General features: G+C 49.6%; 1 protein-coding gene across 1 annotated transcript in view; it reads right to left on the bottom strand.

Moving 5' to 3' along the window:
• Nucleotides 1-26,570, bottom strand: part of RASGRF2 (Ras protein specific guanine nucleotide releasing factor 2) — a 116,328-nt gene extending 89,758 nt beyond the window's left edge. Inside the window, exon 1 of the mRNA XM_058656306.1 lies at nucleotides 26,062-26,570. Within this exon, the coding sequence (XP_058512289.1) occupies nucleotides 26,062-26,349 (288 nt within the window). The 5' untranslated portion in view covers nucleotides 26,350-26,570. The remainder of the gene's footprint in view (nucleotides 1-26,061) is intronic.
• Nucleotides 26,571-27,021: the final 451 nt, after the last annotated feature.

Below are 27,021 nucleotides of genomic sequence, written 5' to 3'. Positions count from 1 at the left end.
ATCAGAGATCTATTTTGAGGGCCCAACAAACCCCAAGTGGACGTCCACTTAGGAGGAAGGAAGCGCTGGGCTGGAATCTCAATTGCCAAGCATGTCCAGACAATGGAACTCTGAAGCCATCGGCTCTGTTCCTCCCTTGATGTCACAATGGCTCCAGACGCCACACTGGTCACCTCCACCCTTGTCAGTGTTTACGTCAGCAGCACAAGAGATGGGAAGTGTTATGAATAGCAGGGCGAGGGGAGGAAGAAGGACAAATCCATGATTTATCAGTCACCTGATTTTGAAGAGCAACACATCTATATGGTTTATACATAACACAAGTACAAAGATCTTGAGATTGTGTGCTTAGAAACTAAATCAGGCACTCATAAAGCAGTGAAATAACAATGCAAGAATAAACGTGCAAGATGTGTCATAAACTGTACAGGAATCACAGCATTCCTGCCCTGTACATTCTCCTCCAGTCATTACACAGTGAGAGCGCTGGTCCTGTATAGCAGATCTGGCAACTGGACTGTGGCCACAAGAGGCGCTCATGTAGAGGAGCTCAGCACATACATGCATCCAATGGCTGAGTCCCAGGGCCCCAGAGCACCCTCCACGGGGACTGGTGCACAGCAGGAGGCTGAAACAGGCAGCCGGGCATCTCTGGGGCAGCAGTGGCAAGGCGCCAGGCAGCTGCAGGGCGCAGACTGGAGCCTGTCTTGGTAACTTCCACAAGCTGGGTTCCTGCTCTGCTTTTCCCACGCCCACTTCCATCCTCCATCTACCCCCTCACAAAGGAGCCGCATCTGCTCTGCCTGCTCAGCATTCTGCAGAGACTGGGTGGGTCTCCCTGGGGATGGGTTCCCTGCCATGGAGAACAGCACCCACTCTGGTCAACCTTCTCCCCCTAGCTGCCTGTGTGACTGGATGAAGGAGGGAAGTGCTCGCCATGCAGAGGCAGCAGACGTCCCCATGAGCTTTCCAATGCTGGCTACAGCCTCCCTCCATAGGTCACAGATCCCTGGGGAAGCTGCCTGATCTCTTTCCGTCCTGCCCACTCCAGAGGCACCATGAGGACTGGGTGGCTTCTCCCCCATGAAGCTGTCTGTCCTTACAGCTGCTTTCACTAACAGACAGGGGGCTGCCCCAGTCCACCTTCGTATCTGCAGGTCACTTCCAGAGTCAAGGCAAACAGCAGGCTCCTCTCATCCTGGAGCTCAGGCTGCACTGCCCCATTCCCATTTGGCAATTCTGCCACATAGGGACCACTACCAAGAACCTGATAGGAGGAGAGCTGCTGAATTCCATCTAGAAAGACCCAGGTGTGCCTCAACCTATTGGTCAGACTTCACAGGGCTGTAGAAATCACTAGCAAATAAATGCAAATGATTCTATAGGCACTGATGACCATTACTGAGCTTTGACAACTGCTGGACACTGTCCCAGTGTCCTAGGGGGCAGCTGAATGCTGCTGATGGGGACTCTGTTGCCTAGTTGGCCTCTGTAATAGGACCATTTGCACAACCTCCCACCAAATGCTCAACCACCTCCAGGCAGGCATGCTGCTGGGAGAATCACTCTATCCACACTCAGTGGTCCCTCTACCAGGGTGGGTGTGAACAGTGTTGCTTTCAAGTCCAAGCATAGGAAGAACAGTGCTGCCTTAGTGTCTAGAACACAGGGAATCCTAACACTGGCTCCAGGAATCCAGAACCCTCCACTGGATCCACAGCTGATCACCTATAATGGGAGGCAGGCAGCAGGTTCCAGAAAGGTATAGTCTGATCTCCTCCCCTCCTGCCCTATCTCCCAGGGTATTGACATGGCTCTGTGGGCCATGTCAAGTCTTCTCCATGCAAAGCAGGGATGGAGCTGAGGAAGCTGACAGGAAACCTCATCTCCATTTGAAATGTCACCAAGACCTCATCAGCAGGTGCAGGCCCTGGGAGCAGCAATGAAGACACTGCTTGCCACACCTGCCTCCTCCATTCAGGTGCCTGGTTCAAGTCCTGGCTGTGCCTGTGATCCAGCTTCCTGCCACAGCACACACCAGGAAGCACCAAGTGATGATGGCTCAAGGACTTGGGTGCCTGCCACCCCCACGGGAGATGCTTAGATTGAGTTTCAAGATGCTACCTTCAGCTTCACCCAGTCCAGACTGTCATGGGCACTTGGGGAACAAAACAATGGATGGAAATGCTCTCTTGCCCTACTTAGCTAAGCTTCTATCTGCTCTGCCAGGATCCTGTATGGGCACTGATTCGTGTCCCAGCTATTCTACTTCAAATTCAGCTCTCTGCTAATGGCCTGAGAAACAGCGCAGGATGGCTCAAGTCCTTAGGACCCTGCACTCATGAGGGAGAGCCTCTTAGCTCCTGGTTCCTGGCTTCAGATTGGCCAAGTTTCAGCCATCATGGCTATTTAGAAAATAAATCAGAGGATGGAAGATCTCTGTTTCTCCTTTTCTCTGTAATACTGACTTTCAAATAAAAAATTTAAAATCTTAAACAAAAAAACAATGGCATTACCAAACACAGGTTATGATCTAATTCGGTAAGAACTCCCAATTTCCAAGGTCCAGACATTAAAAAATATTAAAGCCATAAACAAGCCAGAACGATGCCCTTTCTGGTTATGCTGTTGCTTCCCTGAGAACTAATGCCTTCCTGACTCCAGAAGCGCTCCCTCCCCCTTTCACACACAAGAGCTAGCTGTTATCTCACTCCTGTTCTCCCCTGCAACCCAAACACTCGTGTTTCACACCATTAATCAGAGACAGAGTGGAACAGACGCTAGACCACGCTGAGTGAAGTCAAAGAAACCTGACGAACACCTTGCATGCATGCAGTTAGAGGTGGACGCCACTCCTGTGTCCCTGGACAGGCACCAGGACTCCCACCACCTCCTGCAGCCCCAATACTGAAGGCTGCAGTCAGTGTCCAGAGTGAGGGCCTTGCAGGGACAGTGCTGGCCTTCCTGGGAGCCTTGGTCTCTGTGGTGATACCCTCTATGCTAACAGGAATCTCAGCTGCTCCAGGTGTGATGGGGCCAGGAGAGCTGGGTAACCCGTCTGCATGATCTGCTATCCGAGGAGCTATTCCCCTTCTGCATGGTCTATCTGCCTGTGTGGGAAACTCTAAGTGGCACACCAGTTTTGGCTGTTGGGTTAGAAGTCACCTTCCCTGGAAGAAGATCTGTGTGAATTGCAGGCACTAAAGACTTGTCTGTAAGCTGTGAACACACTTCCGCCACTTAAAGAGGAAATTGTTGTACAGTAGAAGAGACGAGTTTCTTGGCATGGGTTATCTTGCAAACACATTCAATAGCTCAGAAAGCTGTCAATGTATGCCAGTCTCCACCTCCATGATAGCAAACAGGCACACTGGACAAGGCACTGTGCCTGTGAGATTGGGCTTGGCAGAAAAGTCTGGAACAGGCTTGGGAAAAGCCAGAATCTGCGAGTTATGGACATGATGAATTGCCACACAGTGGAGCTGGCACCAGCAAACGCCCTCACAAGGATTGTATGTATTTGCTAATTTGCTGTTCAGATAGGTTGAGCATGCCTACCAGACTCCACAGTGAGGAGGGAGAGAAGCTTAAGGAGATTCTGGGAGCCCCTGGAAGTCAGGAGGGGAGGGGTCTCAGGCTCTGCCAGGTGATCTGAGGGACTATGTAAGCTGGGACAGGCCTTGTTCCCAGGAGCCAGAAGTTGAGATATCTTGACAATGAACACGGACAACAGAGGAGAGCTTGGGGAAGCAAGGGGTCAGGGAGATCCGAGGCCAATGTGTTAATGAGATTTCACCTTGTATTTCCTGTGCTGGCTTCACATAAAACTCTTGTGACCCACAAGAGCATAACCACCGACCTGAGCTCTGCCAGCCCACCAGGTGACGGCTTCCTGCTATAACACAATGGATGGTGAGGAAGTGAACCTCTGCTCTTCTGTGCTGCTGTCCCAGGGAAGCCCTACACAGTAAGGTAGAGACCGCAGCACAACGAGGTGGAAGGGCCAGACTGCCAGCCTGCAAGCTTGCCATGGGAAGCAGAACCTAGTGTATGGGAAGCCCCCAGGGTGTGGGAGCTGGGAGACTGTGTGGTGGGACAAGGAGGATGAGGATGGCCAGGGTGGAGGCAGAGACCTGTTTACACAGGCTCTCTGCCAGCAGCAGCTGCTAGTACAAGCTGGCAAAAGAAAGGACCGCGCCCCCAGCACACACACCTGCAACCTTACAACTCCTTTGGCCCAGCTCTGGGGGTCCTGATTGCTTACACCAAAGCTGTCCCCCGACCCAGTGCACTGGCAGCATGATGCAACAGTCAGCAGCTCTGAACCGGCCATGAACCCGTGGCCCATTTCCCACAGAATCTGGAAGTCAAGCCACCCAGAAAATAATATGCTCCAAGAAAACACAGTGCCCTCCTCCAGGAGTCCCATTCGGAAGCCACCTTTCCTTAGGGTGATGAAGCTTGGAGCTAAGCAGGTGCCAGACATTAGAGTGGCCAACAAACAACCCCAATTTCTCCAGTGACTGCAGCACCACTGGACGCCCAGATAAACACACATGCCAAGTGCAGGCATCACGCCGTCCGCCCACCCCACCCCACCAGCTCCCTGAGGAGGGAGGAGAGAACATGAAGCAGGAGCACAGAAGCACTGGGATTCCAGAATCCAATCAGCAACCAGACGGAGAATGGATTTTTCTAGAAGGGGGAGAAACTGCTCCCGAGGGCTCACCCGTGTACCTCTCATCTCATTACAACTCTTATTGTAATCGCATTTTACCACCAAATGATTCTACTGCATTTTACAAATTGACTGATGGTACGATTAACTGTGGCGCAGCTTGCCCTGCATTACACAGGGTGAAACAGCACACAGTTCAAAACCTAGGAACTGAAATGAAATCCCATGTTTCAGAACTGGAGCTGTTGGCTACAGCAGGAAAGGGGACCGGATTCAAAGCTCCGCTTCCATCCGGCTCCACCTCGTAGACTTCATTTGCTAGCAGGAGGCAGCTCTTTATGAAAACATTTTTTTTTTACCACTCCACAGTCATGTCCAGACTCGGCAACAACATTATTAGTTGTTCCAAAGATAAAGGCTGTTTCAAGGCAGAATTTCACACAAAGGAGGCTTTAAGCAGCCCCATTAGAGTAGAATGTCAAAACTAAAAATGGCTGCACAAAAGCAGGCAAAATTACCATCAGCATTTCCAAACATACGTTTCAGGTCAATGCTTTAACATCAGGTGCCTTGGTCTACACCAAGCTATCACGGCGGGGTGAGGGTGGGGGCGGGGAGAGGGTGGGAGAGGGGCGGGGCTGGCACTGCAGCACAGCACAGCACGGAAAGCCACCACCTACAATGTTCACAGTCCTTGCTAGTCCCAGTTCATGTCCTGACTGCTCCACTTCCAATCTAGCTGCCTGCTAAGGACCTAGGAAAGCAGCAGAGGATGGCCTAAGGGCTTAGGCCCTGCACCCACATGGGAGAGCCAGAAGAAGCTCCTGATTCCTGGCCCTCTGGAGAATGAACAAGTAAATGGAAGATCTCTCTCTCTCTTTCAAATAAATATATATATTTAATTTTTAAAAGTTCATGAAAATTGGGATTCAAAGAGGACCCAGTTTTGCTGCAGAAAAATTTAGACATCTATAAAGATGAGACGATCTTTAGAAAGCTCATGGAAAGTGCATATTTTGAAAAAAAAATAATACATGGATTTCAAAACATTGCAGCAAAGAAGCTTAACTTTTAGTTTCATTTCTCCCATGAAGTCCTTGAGGTACCCATATATAACAGAGTTAGCATCTTCATGACTTGGTATGAGTTTGATTACTCATACATAGCACAAGAGTTCTTCAAAAAGTAGCAGAAATACTGTTCAACCTTCTCATTTAAAATGTCACCTTAAACTTTTCTTCATAGCATGTTTAGTATTTTTTTTTAGATTTATTTATTTTTAGAGAATGAGAGACAGAAAGATCTCTCCACTGGTTCACTCCCCAAACAGCCACAACAGCCAGAACTGAGCTGATCTGAAGCCAGGAGCCAGGAGCTTCTTCTGGGTTTCCCACATAGGTCCAGGAGCCCAAGGCTTTGGACTGTCCTCTACTGCTTTTCTCAAGCTACAAGCAGGGAGCTGGACAGGAATTAGAGCAACCGGGACATGAAACAGTGCCCATGTGGGATCCTGGTGGTTACAAGGCAAGGATTTAGCCACTAGGCCATTGTGCTGGGCCCCTAAGTATTCTTACTTCCACTTCATTGGACATCATTCCAAATGCTACACTTGGCTCTTGTATACACATGTATAGTATGATTTCTTGAAAACATGGAGTGGCTGTCACAAATGCAGGATTCCTGGCAATAACCATCGAGTAAAAAAAGAAGGGTATACTGTCATGTACACGGTATAGCTCAATGAAGGCAGTGTTTACATTATATACCAAATAACATGATGGCCACACAATTTTTAGACTCTATATTCCCTTCCACACAGGAGACAAGACATGTACTATTTGTCTTCCTGTTTCTGGCTTATTTCACACAGCACAGTGGTCTCCATTTTGTTGCAAATGTCAGCGTTTCATTCCTTTTAGTGCTGAGTAATATTCCATTATGTAATTATACCATGTTTTCTTTCTCCAGTCATAAATTCATGAGCAATCGGGTTAATTCCATAGCTTTGCTATTGTGAACTGGGCGCCCATAGGCATGGGTGCAGACATCTCTCCCATTTGCTGATTTCACTTTGAATATTTTAGCAGGACTGAGACAGCTGGGTCATTTGGGAAACCCATTTTTTAGTTTTCTGTGGAATCTCCATGTTGTTTTCCATAATGGTCATGCTAATTTGCATTCCCACCAACTGTGCATCATTTTTGCTGTAAGTTTGCCAGCAATTTTAAATTTTTAGATAGGGATATTACCTAAATGTGGCCTTTATTTATATTTCCCTGATCACTAATGATTCTGAGCATTGTTTCATGTGTTGGCTGTACCTTAAATTTTCTTAATGTTTGCAATAAATGAATTTTACGGTCATTATAAAGTATAAATTACACACTAAGCATATGTTATTATGCCTTACTTTTCTGGGCTTGTTTGTATGTGCAAATATCCATAATAGCTATTATTTATCAAGCATTTATCTCAACCAAACACTGTCAAGCATTTTACATGTCTCTCCCAAGGTCGATTCACATTGGTCTCATAAAGAGATACAACATGAAGTTTGAGCTAATACGAGGCCTTCCTCAACATGGAGTACATGAAATTTGAGCTAATATGTGGCCTCCTCAACATCTGAAGCAATATGTCACTCCTCTCTCAATTGCTATTAACGAAGAATAAAAAGTACCCACCAGGGCTTGGACCATAAGCATCCACTGATGGACCAGCACAATAGCTAGATTGGCTAATCTTCTGCCTTTAAGTACTGGGATCCTATATAGGCACCAGCTTGTGTCCCAGCTGCCCCACTCCGATCCAGCTCGCTGCTTGTGGCCTGGGAAAGCAGTGGAGGATGGCTTGATGCCTTAGGGTCCTGCACGTGCTGGGAGACTCGGAAGAAGCTCCTGGCTCCTGGCTTCAGATTGGCTCAGCTCTGGTCATTGTGGCCAGTTGGGGAGCAAACCAGTGCATGGAAGCTCTTCCTCTCTGTCTGTAAATCTGCCTTTCCAATGAAAAATAAATCCTTTTTAAAAACAAAAGGCATTCAGGGAGGTTGTAAGCACTTCACAATGACCAGCACTTGGTAACAACCTTTGTAGAATGATACTCGAGATTCTAGGTAACCTGAATGGAAAATAAGGCACAGTCCTCAGTCACAGGTTGGGATGCAGAGACCAAGACATACCTGCACAGTCCTGAGCCACAGGCTGGGATGCAGAGACCAGGACATACCTGCACAGTCCTGAGCCACAGGCTGCGACGCAGAGACCAGGACATACCTGCACAGTCCTCAGCCACAGGCTGGGATGCAGAGACCAGGACAGACCTGCAATGCACTGACTTCACGAAAGCCGAAGTGATGAAGTGGTACAACTCAAAGAAAGGAAAGATGACAGCTGTGACAGGAAACACTGTGGGAGCTGATCCCGAAGCTGTTCAAGAAAACACACAGCTCGCACCGTCAGAGTGACGGGACAACAGACTCCGCACCCTGATCAAACACAGGGGCAAAGGAGTGAGCATCTAGCCTCGCGGTTTAGAATCCTGTATCTTGCATCAACGTGTCTGGGTTTGATTCCCACTCCAGCCCCTGACCCCAGCTTCCTGCAGGCCCAAGGAGGCAGTACACAGAGGCCCAGGCTGGGTCCCTGTCACCCTCATGAGATATCTGTAGTCTCAGCATGTGGCTCTAGCCTCGGCTGAGCCCCAGTACTTTTTAAAAGAGGCAAATGGCACAAAGGGCCACAGGGATAGCGGTGACAGTTGCAGAGCAGTTACAATCACAAGAATCTGTGGTGCACTGTTTTCCATCAGGCCATCTCTCATGAACTTAGTTGAAATTGCACGTAAAATGACCAAAAGATAAATCTGAGAGCTAGTTACACCACGAATTGAATGAAATGTTGGTGAAATTGGGTTTAATATTATAGATCTTGGCTGTGTTTGTGGGATGGGGATTTCTTATGAACTACTATGATGACAGCCATTTTTTAAACTGTCAAACTGATTCTTGGTATTGGATTTTATCACACACAAACAAAAACAAAAGAAACCAAACAATGTTTCCAAGGCCCCAAGGTGAGGGCGCACGTCTCTCCCTGCCACGACAGAAACCTACCTTCCTACGTCACACTCTCTTCAGAACACCGCCAGTGGCTTTAGTCCACTTTCAAACAATTTTTCCACTAACTGGCAGGAGTTCCCAGGGCTCCCCACCCCTCCACATCCTTCCTGTGTCGACTCACTTAAAAATAACTGGCCACGAAATATTTCAGACTTCAGGAAATCAGTTTAGTGGGAAAAAGAAATCCTGGACCTGACAGTCGTGGAGCGTCCAGGGCAGATCACCTTAGAGGGCTTTCAAAGCGGGACATTCACAAGGTACAAACGTCGTGCCTGCTTACCAGCCTCTATCACAACAGCCTGTGTGCACAATGGGACCAGTCTGGACCACACAGGCTCCCAGCTGGCTTCAGTTCCCTCCCCTAAGAGCCCAAGTCACTTCAAGGGAAGCACCAGCCTGGGAGGGGGCACTCAGCAGAAAACCCCCAGGCAGAGGGAGACCCCGGCATACTGCACCCTCCAGTGGCCATAGCAGAGAACCCCATGTGTTGCTGGTGACCAGAGCCTGCAGGAAGGTGGACATTCCTCGTAACACTTGGGTGCCTTTGAGGGTCACCGCTCCCAGTCCCAGGAGAGTCTTTGCAACCCTACTGGATACCAGTAAAAGTCCCTCCGAGACGCCTGCTTAACAATAGGACCAAGTTCCTACCCCACCCCATGTTCCCAGCCACACAGTCAGCCCCACCTGCTCTTCCGGCCTGCCCCAACATCCTTTTCCAACTTGAACCTAAATCTCCTTATTGAATCCAAAAGGAGCCTGGTTCTTCCTTCTCCCAACAAGCTATATCTGGTTCCTCCGACCACGGTGACCTCACACATTCCAGAAACCCTTCCAGGCCACAAACTCACAAGGACTTTCTCTCTTAAGATCAGAGCCAGTCTCAGTCGACCACCTGAAGCGTTGGCCCAGACTTCAGATGCTCAGTCCACCTGCTTCACAGCTGGGGACACTCAGGACTGCAGAGTGAGGCGGGAGGGCTTGCAGCTTCCTCACCAAGCCTTCAGATAGGGTGGAACACCCAGCAAGCCCTCAGGACTGTAGAACAGATGAAGGAAGGGGAGCTGGGTCCAGGCACAGGCAAGCCTCCCAACAGCACCAGCGTGAAGGAGTACACCCACCGTCCCGGGCAGCAAAAGCCCTGTGACCCCGGTCCTGAGCGATGCCTCCAGGCCACCAGCGCTAAGACCATGGTGTGCCCCCATTAGGAACTGCACTAGGACCGAGATGCTAATACCCTTTGTAACATGCTGTATCCTTCATCTGATGTTTCTTTCAAGGTAAATTTAATGCACGGTGGTTTTTTTCCTATTGGAACAAGATCCCTTGCTTTAAAAAAGTGCTTCTGTGAAAAATGTTTTCTAAATCAGGCTGCAGTCACAACACTGTCCTGCATGCACACACATGCACACTTGCCTGTGAGTACAGACCCCAGCAACAGCAAGCAGCAGCCTGTACACGCACACACACTCACTTGTGAATGCTCTCAGATCTCCGTAAGAGCAATCAGCAGTCTTGCTGTAAGGACGCCTCTTTCCATCTCAGCTTCGTCCCATGACTGTCAAAAACACCACTGAACGATTCCAACCATGGATGTGCAGAACTGTGCAGAACTACTGGGCGGAACAGGTCAAGACATCGTGACCTGATAACCCACCAGCACATAAAGGATTTCAGAGATGGAATACATTAAAGCCAGACTGCCCTGGAAAACTTGCCCCTGTGCTGTGGTGCCAAGGAAGCAATGGAAAAGCCAACAGCAGGAACACTGACCAGCACAGACGCACACCAACACTCTACGTGGGAGGTGGCTAACAGTGACCGCGCATCACAAGCGTTGGTTTACTGGGACTAGAGGCACCCGAGGAACAGGTGCACAGCTCTAGAACATTCTGTGATTTAGACAAATGTACAAAAAACGACTGCAATACATCTAGAAAATGCTGATGTCACTGGCCGCCTTTCTGAGGCGTGGGGGGAGGGGATGATACACAGGGATGCCGGGTGGGGAGGGAGCTCAGGGGGAGTCCTATTTGTCCCCATCTCACACCTACAGATGCAAAGCCTCCCCTACCCAACGCGGCAGACATACATGAACGAAACCTGCCTCCAGGGACCCTACAGTCACGTCCAGAACAGAGCCTTAGAAAGCTTTGGAGGGATCTACAGGTTTGAAAGTGAAGGACAGAACACCAGAAATTCAAGGACCTAGCCACTACAAGCCTGCCATCCTGCTGTGATGGGGAGGGGGTGTGGGCACAGAGAGGGCCAGGCCCTGGGGGAGCCCAGACTTGGTGTTCTTGGTGAAAAGCCCCAGCCTGAAAGGAGGCACAGAACATGTCTCCGGAGCCGGAGGGAGGCGGTCAGTGTTCCACTTCGGTCTTTTGGAGTCAAAGGTGAGAGGAGACTCAGAACTCAATCTACCAGCACAATGTTAGACTGTTCTAAGCTACAGGGTACACATGCCAGGGCCTGCTCAATTAGACAAACAGCCTTCACCCCAGAAACTCCCAAGACGGGCCGATGTGCCTTCTGCAGAGCACACGACTTGCAGTCACTGATCAATCCCAGGATAGCCCTGAGACCGTGGGCCAAACTGGGCCTGCTCAAGCCCAGCATCAACCAGAGTCCCTCCGGAGCCCAGGCATGGAGAGGCAGCTGCCCAGCTCTTCCCCACACCCACCAGCACCCTGGCAACAGTGACTGGCATTCTTTGGAATTCTACAACAAAATCACATCTAAAACCACACAGGGAAGAAGAGCATGTAAGAGCGCCTGGCGCAGTAGCCTAGTGGCTAAAGTCCTTGTCTTACAACCGCCAGGATCCCATATGGGCGTCGGTTCTAATCCCGGCAGCTCTGCTTCCCATCCAGCTCCCTGCTTGTGGCCTGGGAAAGCAGCCAAGGACGGCCCAAAGCCTTGGGACCCTGCACCCATGTGGGAGACGCGGAAGAAGCTTCTGGCTCCTGGCTCTGGATTGGCTTCGCTCCACTGTTATGGCCACTTGGGGAGTAAACCAGTGGCTGGGCTGGAAGATCATTCTCTCTGTCTCCCCTTCTCTCTGTAAATCTGTCTTTCCAATAAAAATAATAAATCTTAAAAAAAAAAAAAGAACGAAAGAAAAGAAAGGCAGACAGAGAGATCTCCTACCCACTGCTTTACTCCCCAGATGCCTACAATTCCCATGGCTGAGCCAGGAACCCAAACACAGTCTGGGCCTCCCAGAACCCAAATCCTTGAGCCACCATCCGCCACCCCCAGGTGTCCCTTCTCCGGAAGCTGGGTCAAAAGCAAAGGAACAAGATTGGAACGAGATACCCTGACACTACCCTGACATGGGATAGGGGCACCCAGGGGGCACCCAGGAGGCACCCAGGGGGCACCCCAGGTGGCGTCTTAACTGATGTGCTAAAAGCTTGCCCATTTCTTTGTGTTTCCAAGATGTATTATAAAGTGTATTCTAAATTAGTAAAAGATTTTAGGAGTGGGGTAGGGGTGGGTGCAGTGTTGCAGTAAAGCGAGTAAAGCTGCCATCTGCAATATTGACAGAGGTGCCAGTTCGTGTCCTGGTTGCTCCATGTCCAATCCAGCTCTCTGCTAATGGCCTGGCAAAAGCAACAGAGGCTGGCTCAAGAGTTTGGGCCCATGGACCCATGAGGGGACCCAGATGAAACTCTTGGCTCCTGGCTTCAGGCTGCCTCAGCTTCAGCCATTGCAGCCATTTGGGAAGTGAACCAACAGATGGAAGATCTCTCTCTCTCTCTCTCTCCTTTCCTCCCTCCCTCTCTCCTTCTCTCCCTCTTTCTTCTTCCTCCCTGTCTCCCTCTTTCTCTCTGTAATTCCTTCAAATAAATAACATAAATCTTTAGACGGAAGATTTTAGGAAAATAGTTACCACATTAATTGCATGTACATGATGATTGAATAACCTAATTTCAGAAAATGTATTCAAATGCAAGTATTCTCAGAATTGCACGTGGCATAATTTTAAACATTTGCAATTTGTGCATTCAAATGGAGCTCGCTGATGACAGTCTCCGGCATTTTAACTAATCATAGCAAATATCAGACCTCAAAAGAAGACATTGTGCCAGCAGCCATTTATAGCCTCCGTGTATTTCTAGAAATCATCATTCTACACTTGGTCATGCGTATACTTGCCAGATGAGCTCATGTTATCATTCCAGAAGCAGAGACTTCATGTTGTATCTTTGCTGAGTATTTTTGCTACCTTGACTTCGGGGAGACCTTGCTGCTTCCCTCTGCTGTCTGCACTGGCTTGCACGACCCCAGCGGTCCTGCCAGCAACCAAGGCCCAGGCCCAATAGCAGCCTAACAAGGGGAAGGGAACTGCTCATCATAATGCTGAGTGATAAGACAGAACACACTACCATTATTAGAAATCGGTTTTAAACAGTATCTGACTGGCAAGCCAAATGCTCACAATATCATATGCAGTTAAAAAAAATAAGAAGAGGATCCCAGCTCTCACTCAGACAACATGGCCTGGCGAAGCCGCCTTCAGGAACACCTGTGTGCCGGGGACGTTCTCAGCAGAAATCCTAAGAGGCCCTTAACAGCTCAATGCCCAGCTCTCCCTGGGGCAGGAGATGTCGGGAGCTTCTTGGTTTCTTCTTTTATAATTCTCCGTGATTTTCAAGTTTCACCCAACATACATCATTTTAAAAAGTGTTAAGATGGTCCTTTATACCAAAAGGAAGAAATCCAACCAGATTGTGGACTTGCGTGATTTTGCCATTGCCACGCATTCAGTGTGTTCTCTGGGAAGAAGACAAAACGTCTGGGCTGCTAGTGGCGTCGTCAGCCTCCCATATGGACTCTGGTTGGAGTCCCGGCTGCTCCACTTCTCATGCAGCACACTGCTAACGGCCTGGGAAGCAATGGATCATGGCCCAAGTCCTTGAGCCCCTGCTACTCAGGAGGGAAGCCAGATGGAGTTCCAGGGTTCCTGTTCAGTGTCAGCCATTGTGGCCATTTGCAGGCATGAACCAACACATGGGTAAGCTCGCTCACTCACTCTCGCTCGTCCTCCCCTCCCCCTCCAATCTCTCTATAACTCTGCCTTTCAAATAAATAACTTTTAAACAAATAGAGAAGTTTTGCTTCTAAAACACAAATGCTTATTTTCTCCTGAAAAATAAACATTATTCTTACTTTTCTACATTTACAATAGTCACAAGGATCTGCATATCAGAATTTACATGCAAAAGAAAAAAGAAACCCAGCTCTCACTGGCCTATCCTCTAAGGCGACACTTTCCTGTACTTACTAAACAACGTTCCCACCAGTCCTTAAGCAAGTTCTCATGCACTAAATAATCGGTAGGGAAAGTAGAAAGCTTCGATTCACAAAGATGCCCACAAATGAGGCAGATAAGCTTTTGTGAGTCTCAAAACAAATAACCTACCAACAGCCTTGCTGTTTAAAATACCCTCATTTACTGTGTCAGCCAACGGACCTTGCAAGGGATTGCCTCAATCTTGGAGCAAAAGAACCAACAGCTTCTCAGAACCCTGAAAGCATTTGAGCAGCAACCTTGGAACATGCTCTGCAGCAGGGACCCTGTGATGACGTGGGCTGGCTGTCCCAGCCCCAGTGGGGCTGCTGGGACCGGTCCTCACCTCTTCTCTCCCCACATTCCCCAGATACCAGAAGAAAAAGGAGATTAGAGACAGTTGTCTCATCCACATTCCCCCATTCCTCAAGCTTCCCCACCCTCATCAGTGGTCCACATGGGTATGCATTCTTCTTAACTATATAAACATCAAGAAGATAATAAATTTATTATATATAAAATAAACAAATCACCCTCACCTAACCCCCCGCCCAAGTGTAATTTGGGAAGCAGTTAAAAGAATATTCTAGTTTACCAAGAGATTTGCAATAGTTTCTACAGCCCACCTAAGAACCCCATCTAAGAACACTTCAGGTATTGGCCGTTTCCAGATAGTTAAGTTGGAAGGTCAACAATTGGTTCAACAGGAATCCAGCACTTGAACCTGGAAGCCAGATCACCATACACTGAGCCTTTGGTGTCATGCACCCAAAAGGCAGACCACTACCTCTTCGTGGCATAGGACAAGGACAGAAGATCAGGAGGAGGCTTAGCTGGCCTCAAACTGTGTTAATTTCCATGAACTTGTGTGAGATGATTTATGGGAGAAAGCCACAGCAACGACTCCAGATGCTCACCCATCTCACTGCACAGCTCCCAACAACAGGTGCAATCTGCCAACCAAGGAAATGCAAAGGGATGCTTTGGTCCCAAGCAGAAAGACTGTGCCCATGGGAAGGCCCCATCTCATGTAGCTGCATGGATGCCGATGCTGCAGGCTGTGAGCAATGGTCTGTGTTACCCAGTGCTTCCAGCAGCAGGGCTTGCTGCCCCAGAGGCCTGAGCGGCAGGTCAAGGCAGCTGGAAGGGCAGTGGGAGCCACAGAGACAGATCCAAGGACCCACTCCCCACAGCCTTACCTCTCCCAGCTGCCAGGGTTCAGGCCCAACACTGGGCCCAGTGTATGGGGATTTTACTGGTGGTTAAACCAGCTCTGATGCTTCCTTCCCACAAAGACCAGCCCTATGTTGTCTGAAGAGGGAAACCTGTGCAATGGGTATTTATGAATGTATCTATGGCATCCAAAGTTTTTCACTCAACCTGCACATGTACCAAGTGTAGGAGGAGGATGAGACTAAAAACAGGGTCTTCCCTTGGGCCATGCTCTTCTAGCCTCTACCCAGAGGTTAAATTCAACCACGCTAAGGTCCCACTCTTGGTTCTACTAACCACTGTGTGCAACTGGTAAGTTAATTACAGCCTATATTAAAATCTATATCACAATCTACTTAGCTGCAAAATCACCAGGATGCAGCCAAGCACAAGGTGCTGGTAAGGGTTACACAAGACAGTCCTCAGCATTTTAACACAAGGAAGCCTTAACTAAGCAGTGGTCCTCATCACTGTAATATTAAACAGTGTCCACAGGTCGGCATCCTCAACAAAAACAGTTGCTTGGCTGTCTCCTTTCTGTTTGTATTTTCCTTTCTAAGAAGCAAGAACCAACTCATGCCTACAGACAAAGAACTGCTTGAAATTAAGTTCCTCTATGTCAAAACAGATGCTGGATGGCCAGGCAGCCGTCAGAAGGCAGAGAACTGAAGCGTAAAATTTCTGTTCACCCAGAGACGCCTTGAAGAGGGGGACAGAAAAGCCATAGTAGGAGATTAGCAAAGCATGTAACTGACAAACCGGTCCCGTTTTCATCAATATCAAGATGAGTAATACGGAACTCTGATACACAGCCAGTTTTAAGGTATGAGACAGTGATTCATGGAATTTAATGTTTGCAAGTTTGACAACTCAAACCAAAATTGTTGCAATGGTACAACGCTTCAAAACAGAGAACAACCAGTGAGTACCAGCAAGAGGACTTCACCGCACTGCTCACCAGGGAAGTAAAACGAAAGGCAAGATGCTACTCCACACTTCCTGACCAGGCCTGCACCTGCCCTTGTCACTGAGGTGCTGACAAAGATAATGCCTCAGTTCTCACTGGAGTACCTGGCTTGCAGAACCTGGGGTTCTGTGCCCCACTCTCCACCTGATCCCAGTTTCCTGCTAACTCACACCTTTGGGGGTCACCCAAGGACCAACTCCAGTAACTGAGTTCCGGACTCCTGGTTTCAGCCTCATCAGCCCCCATGGTCACAGGCATTTAGGAATTGAACCAATGGCTGGGGTTTTCCCTCTCTCTCTCTCTTACATTAACATACAACACACCCAGTCTCAAATTTAAGCAAAAACTGTAAATAAAATAGCATGAAATGTCTGCAATGGAAACAATACTACCAAGGGCTGGCGACCTGCTACAAAATAACTGGAATTTTTACACATTGCTGGTGGGATCAGAAATGGACGTAACTGGTTTGGAAGACAATTTACCTATAATTCTCAAAACCGAAGGCATGAGTGTCCAGGAACACTCGAACCTGAGCCCCAGCCCTAACAGAAAGGCACACACTCGTGTTCATCCGAAGACTGGCATCAGAACCTTCACAGCAGTCTGACTCATAATGGCTGCAAACTGGAAAGAACGCAGATGCCTACGCACACTCAACCTGATCAAAGCTGCACATGCATGGAGCAGGACACCACATGGAGTGAACCGTGGCACCCTGCAAAAGCTAGGAGCCTGACAAGGTGAGAAAGAAGCCTGGCACAGTGGAGTGCTGACTGGGTGGTCCACAGCATGAGGGACACAGGACAGACAGCAGTCACCATGGCCAGGGCAGTGGGCAGGAACAGACCTGAGGGCACTTTCTAGGGTGTTGGAGATGTCATCCATTGACTCTCCCTGCTGACCCCCAGATGGTCACTTTCATGAAACTTTAGCAGGGGATGGACGCATGGGCAAGCATGCCGTGCTTGGAAAGTAAGCTCATCTCCCATGTGTTGCTCCAGAGTGGCACTGAAACGAGTTTTCAATGCACTAAAAAGTCCCACAGGGTCATAAACACAGGCCCTGGACAGCAGGGCCAGAGAGAGATGGTGTGAATATAGAGATCTGACAGAGAAATGAAAACTACTCCTGGAGAAACAGAACATAGCTCACTCAACAAACACATGCGAGTTGGGAAGAAATATTGGCCAGCTCGATGGATGCATGGATTGTGTCACTAGTAATGTGTCCACCACCCCTAGCAAACCATCCATAAAATTCCCTTATAGGCAGGCCTAACCCCTGGCAGCCAATCCAGACTGGTCATCTTCCATGGCCACCCACAGGCCTTGGCTGTAGGTGCTCCTGCCACTGCCCAACCAAGCAAAACACAAGGCAATAAGGGGCACCAATCAAGGGCAGTGGCATAGGGGGCTCTACCCTCAGAGGCCCGCCCGGGGCAAGGGGCGCGCCACACTTGAGCAATGAAAGAAGGCTCCTTGGAGGGGATTGCCCCTTCACCATGCAACAACTGATTGCACACTGGCTTTGCTCTAGATTTCACACATGGAGCTTCCTTAGCAGCTGACCGCACCAGCTTCACACCTTCCCAACTCCTCCCTTTATGGCAACATCAAAGACCCTGGCAGGTGACTGCGATTTTCATAGCACCGGTGCCAATGGCATCACGCCACACACTCTCTCCAAGACAGCTCTTTTCAGAGCCAAATGAATGCTGTGCCCAAAAAACGGATGGAAAATCCTCCTTATTTACAAGGGAAATAATGCAGTGTCTGGGACTTGCTTAAAAATAGGCTGAGAGGAAAAAAAAATGAGACTCGAGTGCAGCGGGACAGAGCTACAGCAGGAAACGCAGGTAGCAGGGGATTATTGTTGCTGGATCATGGGTATGCTGGAATTCCCCAAACCTGTTACACGCATGCGTGTGTTTAAGAGAAGGGGAGGAAAGAACTTCCTGAAGGATCCCAGTAACAAACCAAAGGAGTGCCCACTAACAAGTGTGCTGACACTCACCTGAACCTGACCCTGTGCCAAGACCGGGCCTGGATCTGCCCTTTAGCTTCCCCTCAGCCCAGTCAAGAAGGCATTGCCATGTCTCCCCGGGGCCAAGCAAGGAACCAGGCTTACAGTGAGAGACAGTGAGCTCCAAAAGGCAGGTCCAGCGGGAGACCAGACAACTTCGCCGCTGACCTGAGCTGGTCCCAATGCCGACACCTCACTTGGAAATCAATCATCACGGAAGCAAAATACAATGAGCTCATTAGTATGTAAGAACAGCCAATCACCGACCTGACCCCGTGCCGCTTCCTTTGTAAAGAGTCACAGTGCTAGAGTTGTACAGTGAACGCTGGACCAAGCTGCCACTCCCCATTCCCAGGCTGCTCACCCCAGAGGACCCGCCCTGACCCTCAGAATCCCTCCACGTGACAGGACTGACCCCATGTTTATGTGCGTCCCACAAATGGCGCAAGCTCATACATCCAGTCCAGGAAATGAACCAGGCAGCGTCTAAGTTTAATCAGACAATGGCCAAATATTCCAAGAGCCTACAAATAACAGGAGCGGCCGGGCAGAGCCCTCCCAGGCCAGTGGCTCCCATCCCACTGCTAAGAGTTCCAGGAACCGCGAAGAGAAGAGGTGGCCCCAGCTCCTCTTTTCTTGCTACCATCATTTTGTGTTCACTTGTTGGGATGTGAGGCTCTTAACGCCCCCTCACATACCTTGGTGCTTACAGTGGTTCTGATACTGCCCTCCCGCCTCATGCCTCCTCATCGGCAGTTCAAAAGGCCATAGAATAAACACACTCTGTAAGTAGAAGCAGATCAAACACATGACTTATTTCCCCTATTTTTTCCCTGAAAGCATATTTGGGGCATTTTGTAGCTACTTTCAGAAGTCCGGGGGGAAAATGATTAGAGTCCTCATTTCCCACTGAAGCCTGCCTCTCCAGTGTCAGTTAAAAGGGAAATTGCAATGACAGCAGCCTCGCCATGTCTGTCCCACGCACAAACGCCCCCATTTCCCATGAAACCAGCAGCAGAAGCTGATCCCACTGCACTTGGATTTTCTCCTAAAAAGACACACAACCACGTTTTTATTCCTTGAGCAAAAAAGCTAGCCCAATAATAAAGGGTAAAGTTAAATTAACATGGTCATAATTTCTCAATCACCTAAAATGTGAAAACTACACCAATGAAAAAAAAAAATGAATAACTTGGCATAATGGCAAATTTTTAGAAAGGCCAAATGTTATGAAATAAGCAAATATTTATTAAAGTAGTATGCTGATATTCAAACTATTCCTAGTTTAAATATTAACTTAGAGTTTGCTGTACAGTCAGGCATCCTTTCCAAAAACTCAAAGAAAATGTTATTCAAAGGTAAGTCTGGAGCCCAGCAAGAGGGTTCAGTGACTAAATCCTCACCTTGCACATGCCATGATCCCATATGGGTGCTAGTTCATGTCCTGGCTGTTCCACTTCCCATCCAGCTCCCAGCTTGTGGCTGGGTCCTTGAGTCCCTGCACCCACATGAAAGAACTAGAGGAAGCTCTTGACTCCTGGCTTCAGATCAGCTCAATTCCACCTGTTGTGGTCACTTGGGGAGTGAATAAGCAGATGGAGGATTTTTCTATAGCTCTTTCTGTAAATCAGCCTAATAGAAGAAAATCAATCTTTTTAAAAAATCACCCTAAGTAGGTGATATTTTAAAATATTTAAGATAAATACGGGGCTAGTATTATGCTACAGTGGGTAAAGTCACCACTACCTGCAAATCCAGCATCCAAACGGGCCCCAGCTGAAGCCTCAGCTGCTCTGCTGCTAATCCAGCTTTTTGCTAACATGTCTGGGAAGAGAGAAGATGGCCCAAGTGCCTGGCCCCTGCTGTCACATGGGACATGTGGATAGAGTGTCAGGGTACTGCTGCAGTCTGGTCTAACTTTCACTGCTGCAGCCTTTTAGGGGAGCAAACCAATGGAAAGAAGATCTCTTTCTGAGTATATTCCTTTAGCACTCTCTCTCTGTCTTACTCTTTTCCTCTCTCTGTAACTCTGTGCTTCAAAAAGTCAAACTTTTTTTTTAAAGACAGAATTGCAGAGAGAGAAAATGAGCTAGAGCGAGCGGGGTATCTTCCAGCCACTGGTTCACTCCCCAAATGGCTGTAATGCCTGGAGCTGGGCCTGCCCGAAGCCCGGAGCCAGGAGCTTCTTCTGGGTGTTCCTCGTGAGTGCAGGGCCCCAGCACCTGGGCCACCTGTCATCTCCCCAGACATATTAGTAGGGAGCCGGACTGGAACTGGAGCCTAAGGACACAAACTGGCACCCATGTGGGATTCTGGGGCTGCAGGCCGAGGCCTAATCTACATACACATGGCCCTAGCCCCTAAAATAAATAAATCTTTTAAAAAATGATAACAAATGTTAAAGAGACAGTGGTAACAGTGGCAAACTTAATAAATTCACCACACACACATTTCTCTCTTGTGGGGTACACGAACAGGCATAAAGAAACAAAACTACTACAAAACCATGAAATTAAGAATTAAGGCCTGGGGCCCGGCGGCGTGGCCTAGCGGCTAAAGTCCTCACCTTGAAAGCCCCGGGATCCCATATAGGCGCCGGTTCCAATCCCAGCTGCTCCACTTCCCATCCAGCTCCCTGCTTGTGGCCTGGGAAAGCAGTTGAGGACGGCCCAATGGGACCCTGCACCCGCATGGGAGACCCGGAGGAGGTTCCAGGTTCCCGGCTTCGGATCGGCGCGCATCGGCCTGTTGCGGCTCACTTGGGGCTTGAATCATCAGATGGAGGATCTTCCTCTCTGTCTCTCCTCCTCTCTGTATATCTGGCTGTAATAAAATGAATAAATCTTTTAAAAAAAAAAGAATTAAGGCCTGACCCAATCCACACAGAGTAGCTTATTAGTTACACAATAATCTTTAAGGTGAAGCTTTTTCCATCCCACAACATAAAAATTGCATGGGTGTTCAAATTCATATTTAGGTGGTATTGGAAAATGTTGACAAAAATACCCTAAAACAAAATCATATTGAACTGAAAGTAATGTCAACAATCGCTGGAACAAACTATTAACATTTTCTTGCCAAAACCAGAAACCCTCAAACATCACATGCTTTTAGGTCTTGTCACCATCCAGTGCAAAGGAAAAAAAAACTGCATTTTTAAATTCTCAGGAATGAAATTCTCAAAAAAAAAAATTAACACATCGTGTTTCTTCCATAGAGCATTCCACTAATCCCTACTAAAATCCACAGGAGAATATTTGTCATGGAAAGGCTGGATTTTGTAGGAATCCATCCGCTAAAAACATAGATTCCTTTACATTTAATTCTCCATACTCCACACACTCATTTAAATGGTAAAGTTCAGTATAGTCAGAATGAAGATCAAGTTTGCTGTCCTCCATTTAGCTTCAAGGCAAAGAATGATTATGGGAGTCAAGTCATTCCTGCTCCCTAAATCATACTTCTTAACCAGTTACAAGCTCCAGGGAACGTTTTTTTCTTCCATTGTTCTTTTATCTGTGTTCAGTAGGCAGGGATTGAGTTCTGCATGAGTCATGGGCCCAACAACACCCTCTGGACTCCACAATGTCCTAGGGCTTGCAGGCAGCCCGGTCTTGTGTGACAAAATGATGAGAGTTCCCTCATGGTCAAGGCCAGGAGCCCAAGACTGAAGAGATAGGAGAGCGTGTGTCACCCTGGATTCCTTTAACACCAATACCATATGTTGACTTTAGTCGCTCAAGACACCTGCTTTAAATCCCCAGGAAGCATCCAGAAAGGCACATCCCCTCTCCCAAATGGCTAAAATAGGCTGAACAGGTCACTTCACCTGACCAGGGAAACAAGAATACAGATGCCTTGTTGCTATACCTCCCACCTGCTGCAGGGGAGACCACCATGGCAGCCTGAACAGATCAGACTAATCCCAAAGGGGACTTCCCCTCCAAGCACACAGATCCCTCTGATTCTGCTACTGAGCATGTACAGCTCTGTGACTGCATCCCCTTATGTCTGACAAAAGTCATCCAGACACTACCTAAAGGCAAAAGAACTCGAGAGAGCAGTGGCTCCCACTCTAGACCCCAGCCACCCCCACCTTGGTCCCATCTCCACCCAGATTTTCCACTGTCCAAGACTGCAGACTCCTCAGGATGAACTCTTCTGCATCACTGAGCCTTCATCACAAGAGTTAGCCCTGCATCCCAGTGTCTGTAAGCATGAGACACAGACCAACCACACTGTTCTGTAGGAGCCAAGGTGGAGTTCAAAGCAGCTGAGGTGCCGCAGGGCGGTACTGAGCACACAGAAGGGGCTGAGTGTGCCCTCAACACTGGGGAAACCTAGTCCCAGCCCTTGGCACCTGAGAAGCAGACATTTCTCGGCCTTCAGACAGTCTTTCCTCAGCACCCTGGTCACTGCTAACCTCCCCCCTGCACGTCTGCCCACTGAATGCAGGGAGAATGGGTCAGGCAGGCCCTCCAAGACCCCAGGGCAATAGATTCAAGAATCGCACACTCTCCACTACAGCGCCTGTCCTAACGCCAGGCTGGGAGATCCTGGTCAGAAGCAGGACGTGCTGCGGCCAGAGCAATAATCCAGCTCCTGGGGACCCACACAGGCCAGAACCACCTGGCCGTCACTGCCACCTCAGCACACACAGCTTCCAGTCACCCATGTGCCCATTGCAGACCCGCCCCCAAGCCAGTCTCACACCGCAGCCCCAGATTTAATCCGGGGGTATCAGGGACCTGAGTGACAGCTGCCACTCCTTATTCTGCTCATTGCAAGCTAAACTCCTTCCTCAGGCTGGCCCTGGGGTTGGTGACCAGTTGGATGTGCACATTTCCACGGAAACAGAAGATCCTTTTGGAAAACAGCAACTATATAAAGAAATAGTATGCACTTGCCTCATTTTGATGACAGGAAAGGATCTTTTAAAATGGAAAATGTGTATAAAACAATTATGTATGCATGAGTGTCAAAATTTTGCACCAGAACCAACTTGGGTTTTAACTCCATTTTTCTACCATTGCAATCCAAAAAAGTAGCTGCTGGTGCTGAGCCAGGAAGCAACGGCAGAACCTCCTTGGAGTCTCCCAGAGTCCCGAAGTAAAGAGAGCAGCACAAATGCTGCGTCCATCGAGGCACACGGGGAGGACGGGCCACCCTTCTCCCCAGCTCTACAGGGGATTGCAGAAGACAAACTGCTAAGAAGAGAAGACTGTTTCCCTGTCAACAGAATGTAAACGATTATTTAGATGCAGCAAATCCGTGGACATCTTATCCTTGTATGTGCCAGGGTTAAAAGTAATTAGGACAGAAAGTTCCAAGGAGACAGGTAGAAGTAAAATCTTGGGAACAGAGGTGGTTGACAGTAAGAAACCAAGTGACTCTGGAAATGGCCACAGACACCATCACCTTCACCTCTGCCAGCCATTACCCCCACCAGCTGTCACCTTCAGGGGTAAGTGGCAGGCAGGCCTCTGCCTCAGGCCAGATGTTGCTACCAGATGGTGCATCGGTGACCTAACTGATTAATGAAAGTGTCCATAGCCGTCACCTGCCTGTGCACAATGCCTAAGAGGCAGAATTTCTTACAGATACTGGCAACCTTCAAATCCTGCGAAGCTGTCTCTCACATCATCCCCATGGCAAAAAGCTCACACCGTGTGTTACAGCCTTGGAACCAAAGGACACTGCTACTGCCAGGCGACCGGGAAATTTTCCTAGCCAAGGCTCTGGTTGCAGCTTAGGGGCTCTGGTTAACAGAATGACGGGGGGAAGTCATGCAGAAAGAGGAGCAAGCAGTCCTGATCTGGGCCCCAACCTCCTAGTGCACCTCTAGGGACTGTGGGCAACATTCACAGAAAATTCCAGAAGGCTGCCTGGTGGCCCAGACCTGCTCACACATTCCCCTGGCCTAACTAGGCTCTGAGGCTCTTGGGGTCTCAGAGTTTGGAACATTCAGGGCACAGTGCAGGATCAGAAACCAGCCTGGGCTATGAAGCAACCAGGAGTTACAAATGCTGGTGCAACATCAGCCCAGCGCTCAGTCTTCCCACCCCAAGTCCCCAGGCTTACTTGCCTCCCTGCATCAGTCTGCCTGTGACACGCATACAAGCATTGAGAAACAACCAGAATTTGCATGATAGCAACAGCGAAGGACTTGCATTGGAAAGTGACATGAAGGTGTGACTTCTGGGGTTACACTTCTTCATTGGAGTGACATAAAAGATCATCATGAAAGCCAGAGTCCAAGTGGTTTCCAGACGGAACAATGTTCCCTACCGCATCAGCAAGTGAAACAGCCGTGGAGGGGGTAGCAGGTGGCACCTCCCCATCCTTAGTGTCCCCCCTCTCCAAAAGAAAATAAAAACAGTGGCTATCTCATGGTATGAACATAAACACACAAAAGCCCTCTGGATAAGGGAAATTTAAAGCACTCTTAGTTTATTGCAGTTAAAAACTATTCATTTGCATGGTCTTGGAATACATAAGGTTTTTTTTTCTTAATTTCAGTGGAAAATATGCATCTCTCCTGAAAGCCTATTTCCTCGAGGCTCTGCTCTTTCTCCCGATGTGAGCCTCCACGCGTCTGGACACTGGTGCATTCTTGCTTCTAGGGTCTGAGTCTACCACACAGGAACCCCACTTTTCAGAGGACGGAGGGGGCCCTCTCCACCCAGGTGTAGGCTTATCCTGTCCTTCCAGGATTTCTCTACCTAGTGGGCAGTTAAGACCATTAATGATTTCTAGAATCCAAGGCAGAGAGGGGGGTGGACGGCTCTGGTCGCCCTAGTTCTAGCTGCTCTAAGTTCTGCACTTGTTTTAGGAGCTCGGAGGGTGGGCAGCTCCTGCTCCGGCCTCCAATGCCTGCCCTCCCACGGCCTCTGTGGTTCCCCAGAGATGCCACCTCCTGTGGAATTGAGCTGCGAAATATTTTCCTGCAGCAGCAAAGACAAGCCTCAATTTCTGTTAGTTTTTCCCCCTCAAGGTGAGAGCATTTGGAAGCTTACAGGATCTGCTTTGAGCAACTCAACAGTGCTTGGAGGAAAAACAAACACACACACACACACACACACACACACACACTTTCTATTTGTAGAAATGAGGTAGGGGAGGAGATTTAGAAAAAGAAAAAACAGTTACAGGGCTTGTCTCCTCACCTGACCCCCAGTGAGCTCACAGCAAAACTCCTAAGACTGCTACCCCCGAACTAAAAGGGTGCCTTCACTTGCAGAGCATTCATTGAGAAGTAGAGAAGTTCACATATTTCAACACAAGAAGGGAGTCCTGAATCTAAACCCAGAGCCATGGGCGGATACCACGTATGCACTCTCCTAATTAGACCCATCAGGTCAGAGGCTGGCAAGGGAAACCTACCCATCCTGCCCACAAACCTGACAAGGAGGCCGGGAAGGTCCCTTCCCCACTCGGCAGTGCCAGACCACTGGCGGCTCACATATAAATGCACCGGCTAGTGGGAGAGAAGCTGAACTTTCCCAAATAAGTTCCCATCTTGCCGAGCTACATCCAACAGGTGTCAACCTGCATTGGCACACACATCACTCCCAAAAAGGGAAGCAGAGAAGTGGCTACCAGAGTCCAAGACCAACCAGTAGCGCGGTGGGGGCTGGAGCGGGTGACCCTACTTCTGCTGACGCCACAGCCGGTCTGGCAGCCCGACCCTGCGCTTGGTGGAGCCCCCCCTGCCACCCCAATCTTCTCCCGCTACTTCCCTTTGCCCGGCCAGGGCTGGCAGACGGTACCTGCTTGTCCAGGGCGTCCCGGGTACCTCCAGGCCCCGCGCCGGTCCTGGGTGGCGCGGGCGCCCGCTCGCAGCTGCAGCCTTCCAGGAGGTACATGCCCGCCGGGCGGCCGCTCTGCTCGCCCTCGAAGTAGAAGAGCAGGTTCTGGTAGAGCGCGAACCACTTCTCATGCCAGCGGCTCGCCTCAGCCGCCTTCTTGCTGAGGAAGCCGCGCTTGGTGCCTTCCTTGCGCGCCAGGAAGGCCAGGTACAGGGCGTGCCCCTCATTGTAACGCACGCTCTTCTGCATGGCGAGGGCACTAAGGCACGGGCGGCCGCCGCCTCAGCCCTGCCCCGCGGCCATAGCCCGGCTCCCGCGCGAGGGCGCGCCCGCTGCGGCCGGCTTGGCCAAGGGCGCCCCCTTTCCAGCTGCAGCGCACAGGGCACCTCACTCGCCTCCCTGGAGCGCTGGTCCAAAGGCGCCAGGCAGGAGCTGGGCAGGTTGCCTTGTTCCTGTCACTACCCTCCGAGGCCAAGGATGCCCTCCTCTACGCCTGGCAGAAAACTGGCCCAGCGACGGCGCCGGAACCGCCCCAAAGTTGGGGACCGGAGCACCCCGGGCGGGCTGAGGCTGCGGATGGACGCAAAGCTGCCGGGAGCAGAGCTGTCCTCGGGCCACACGCTCTGGGAGACAGAAGGTAAACGTCACGTGGGAGATCAGCTGTAATCGGCTTAGCGACCGATTTAAAGGGCGCTGTCAGCGGCACAGCGCACACGCTCAGCCCACCCGGCGCGCTGCCCTTCCCAACTGCTGCCCCTTGGGCGTGTGGAACGCGGGTGGGATCGCCGAGTGCTGCAGGCATGCAGCACCCACAGTGCTCACACGCGCGCGTGCGCAAAACACACATACACAAAGTGCATACCCGTATGCACACGCAACACACACAGATGCAGAAATACTGACTCGCTGCACTGTCAAACG

Source organism: Ochotona princeps, chromosome 28 (assembly GCF_030435755.1).
Source record: "Ochotona princeps isolate mOchPri1 chromosome 28, mOchPri1.hap1, whole genome shotgun sequence".
NCBI classification, from domain to species: Eukaryota; Metazoa; Chordata; class Mammalia; order Lagomorpha; family Ochotonidae; genus Ochotona; species Ochotona princeps.
This window is presented reverse-complemented; position numbering and strand designations above follow the sequence as displayed.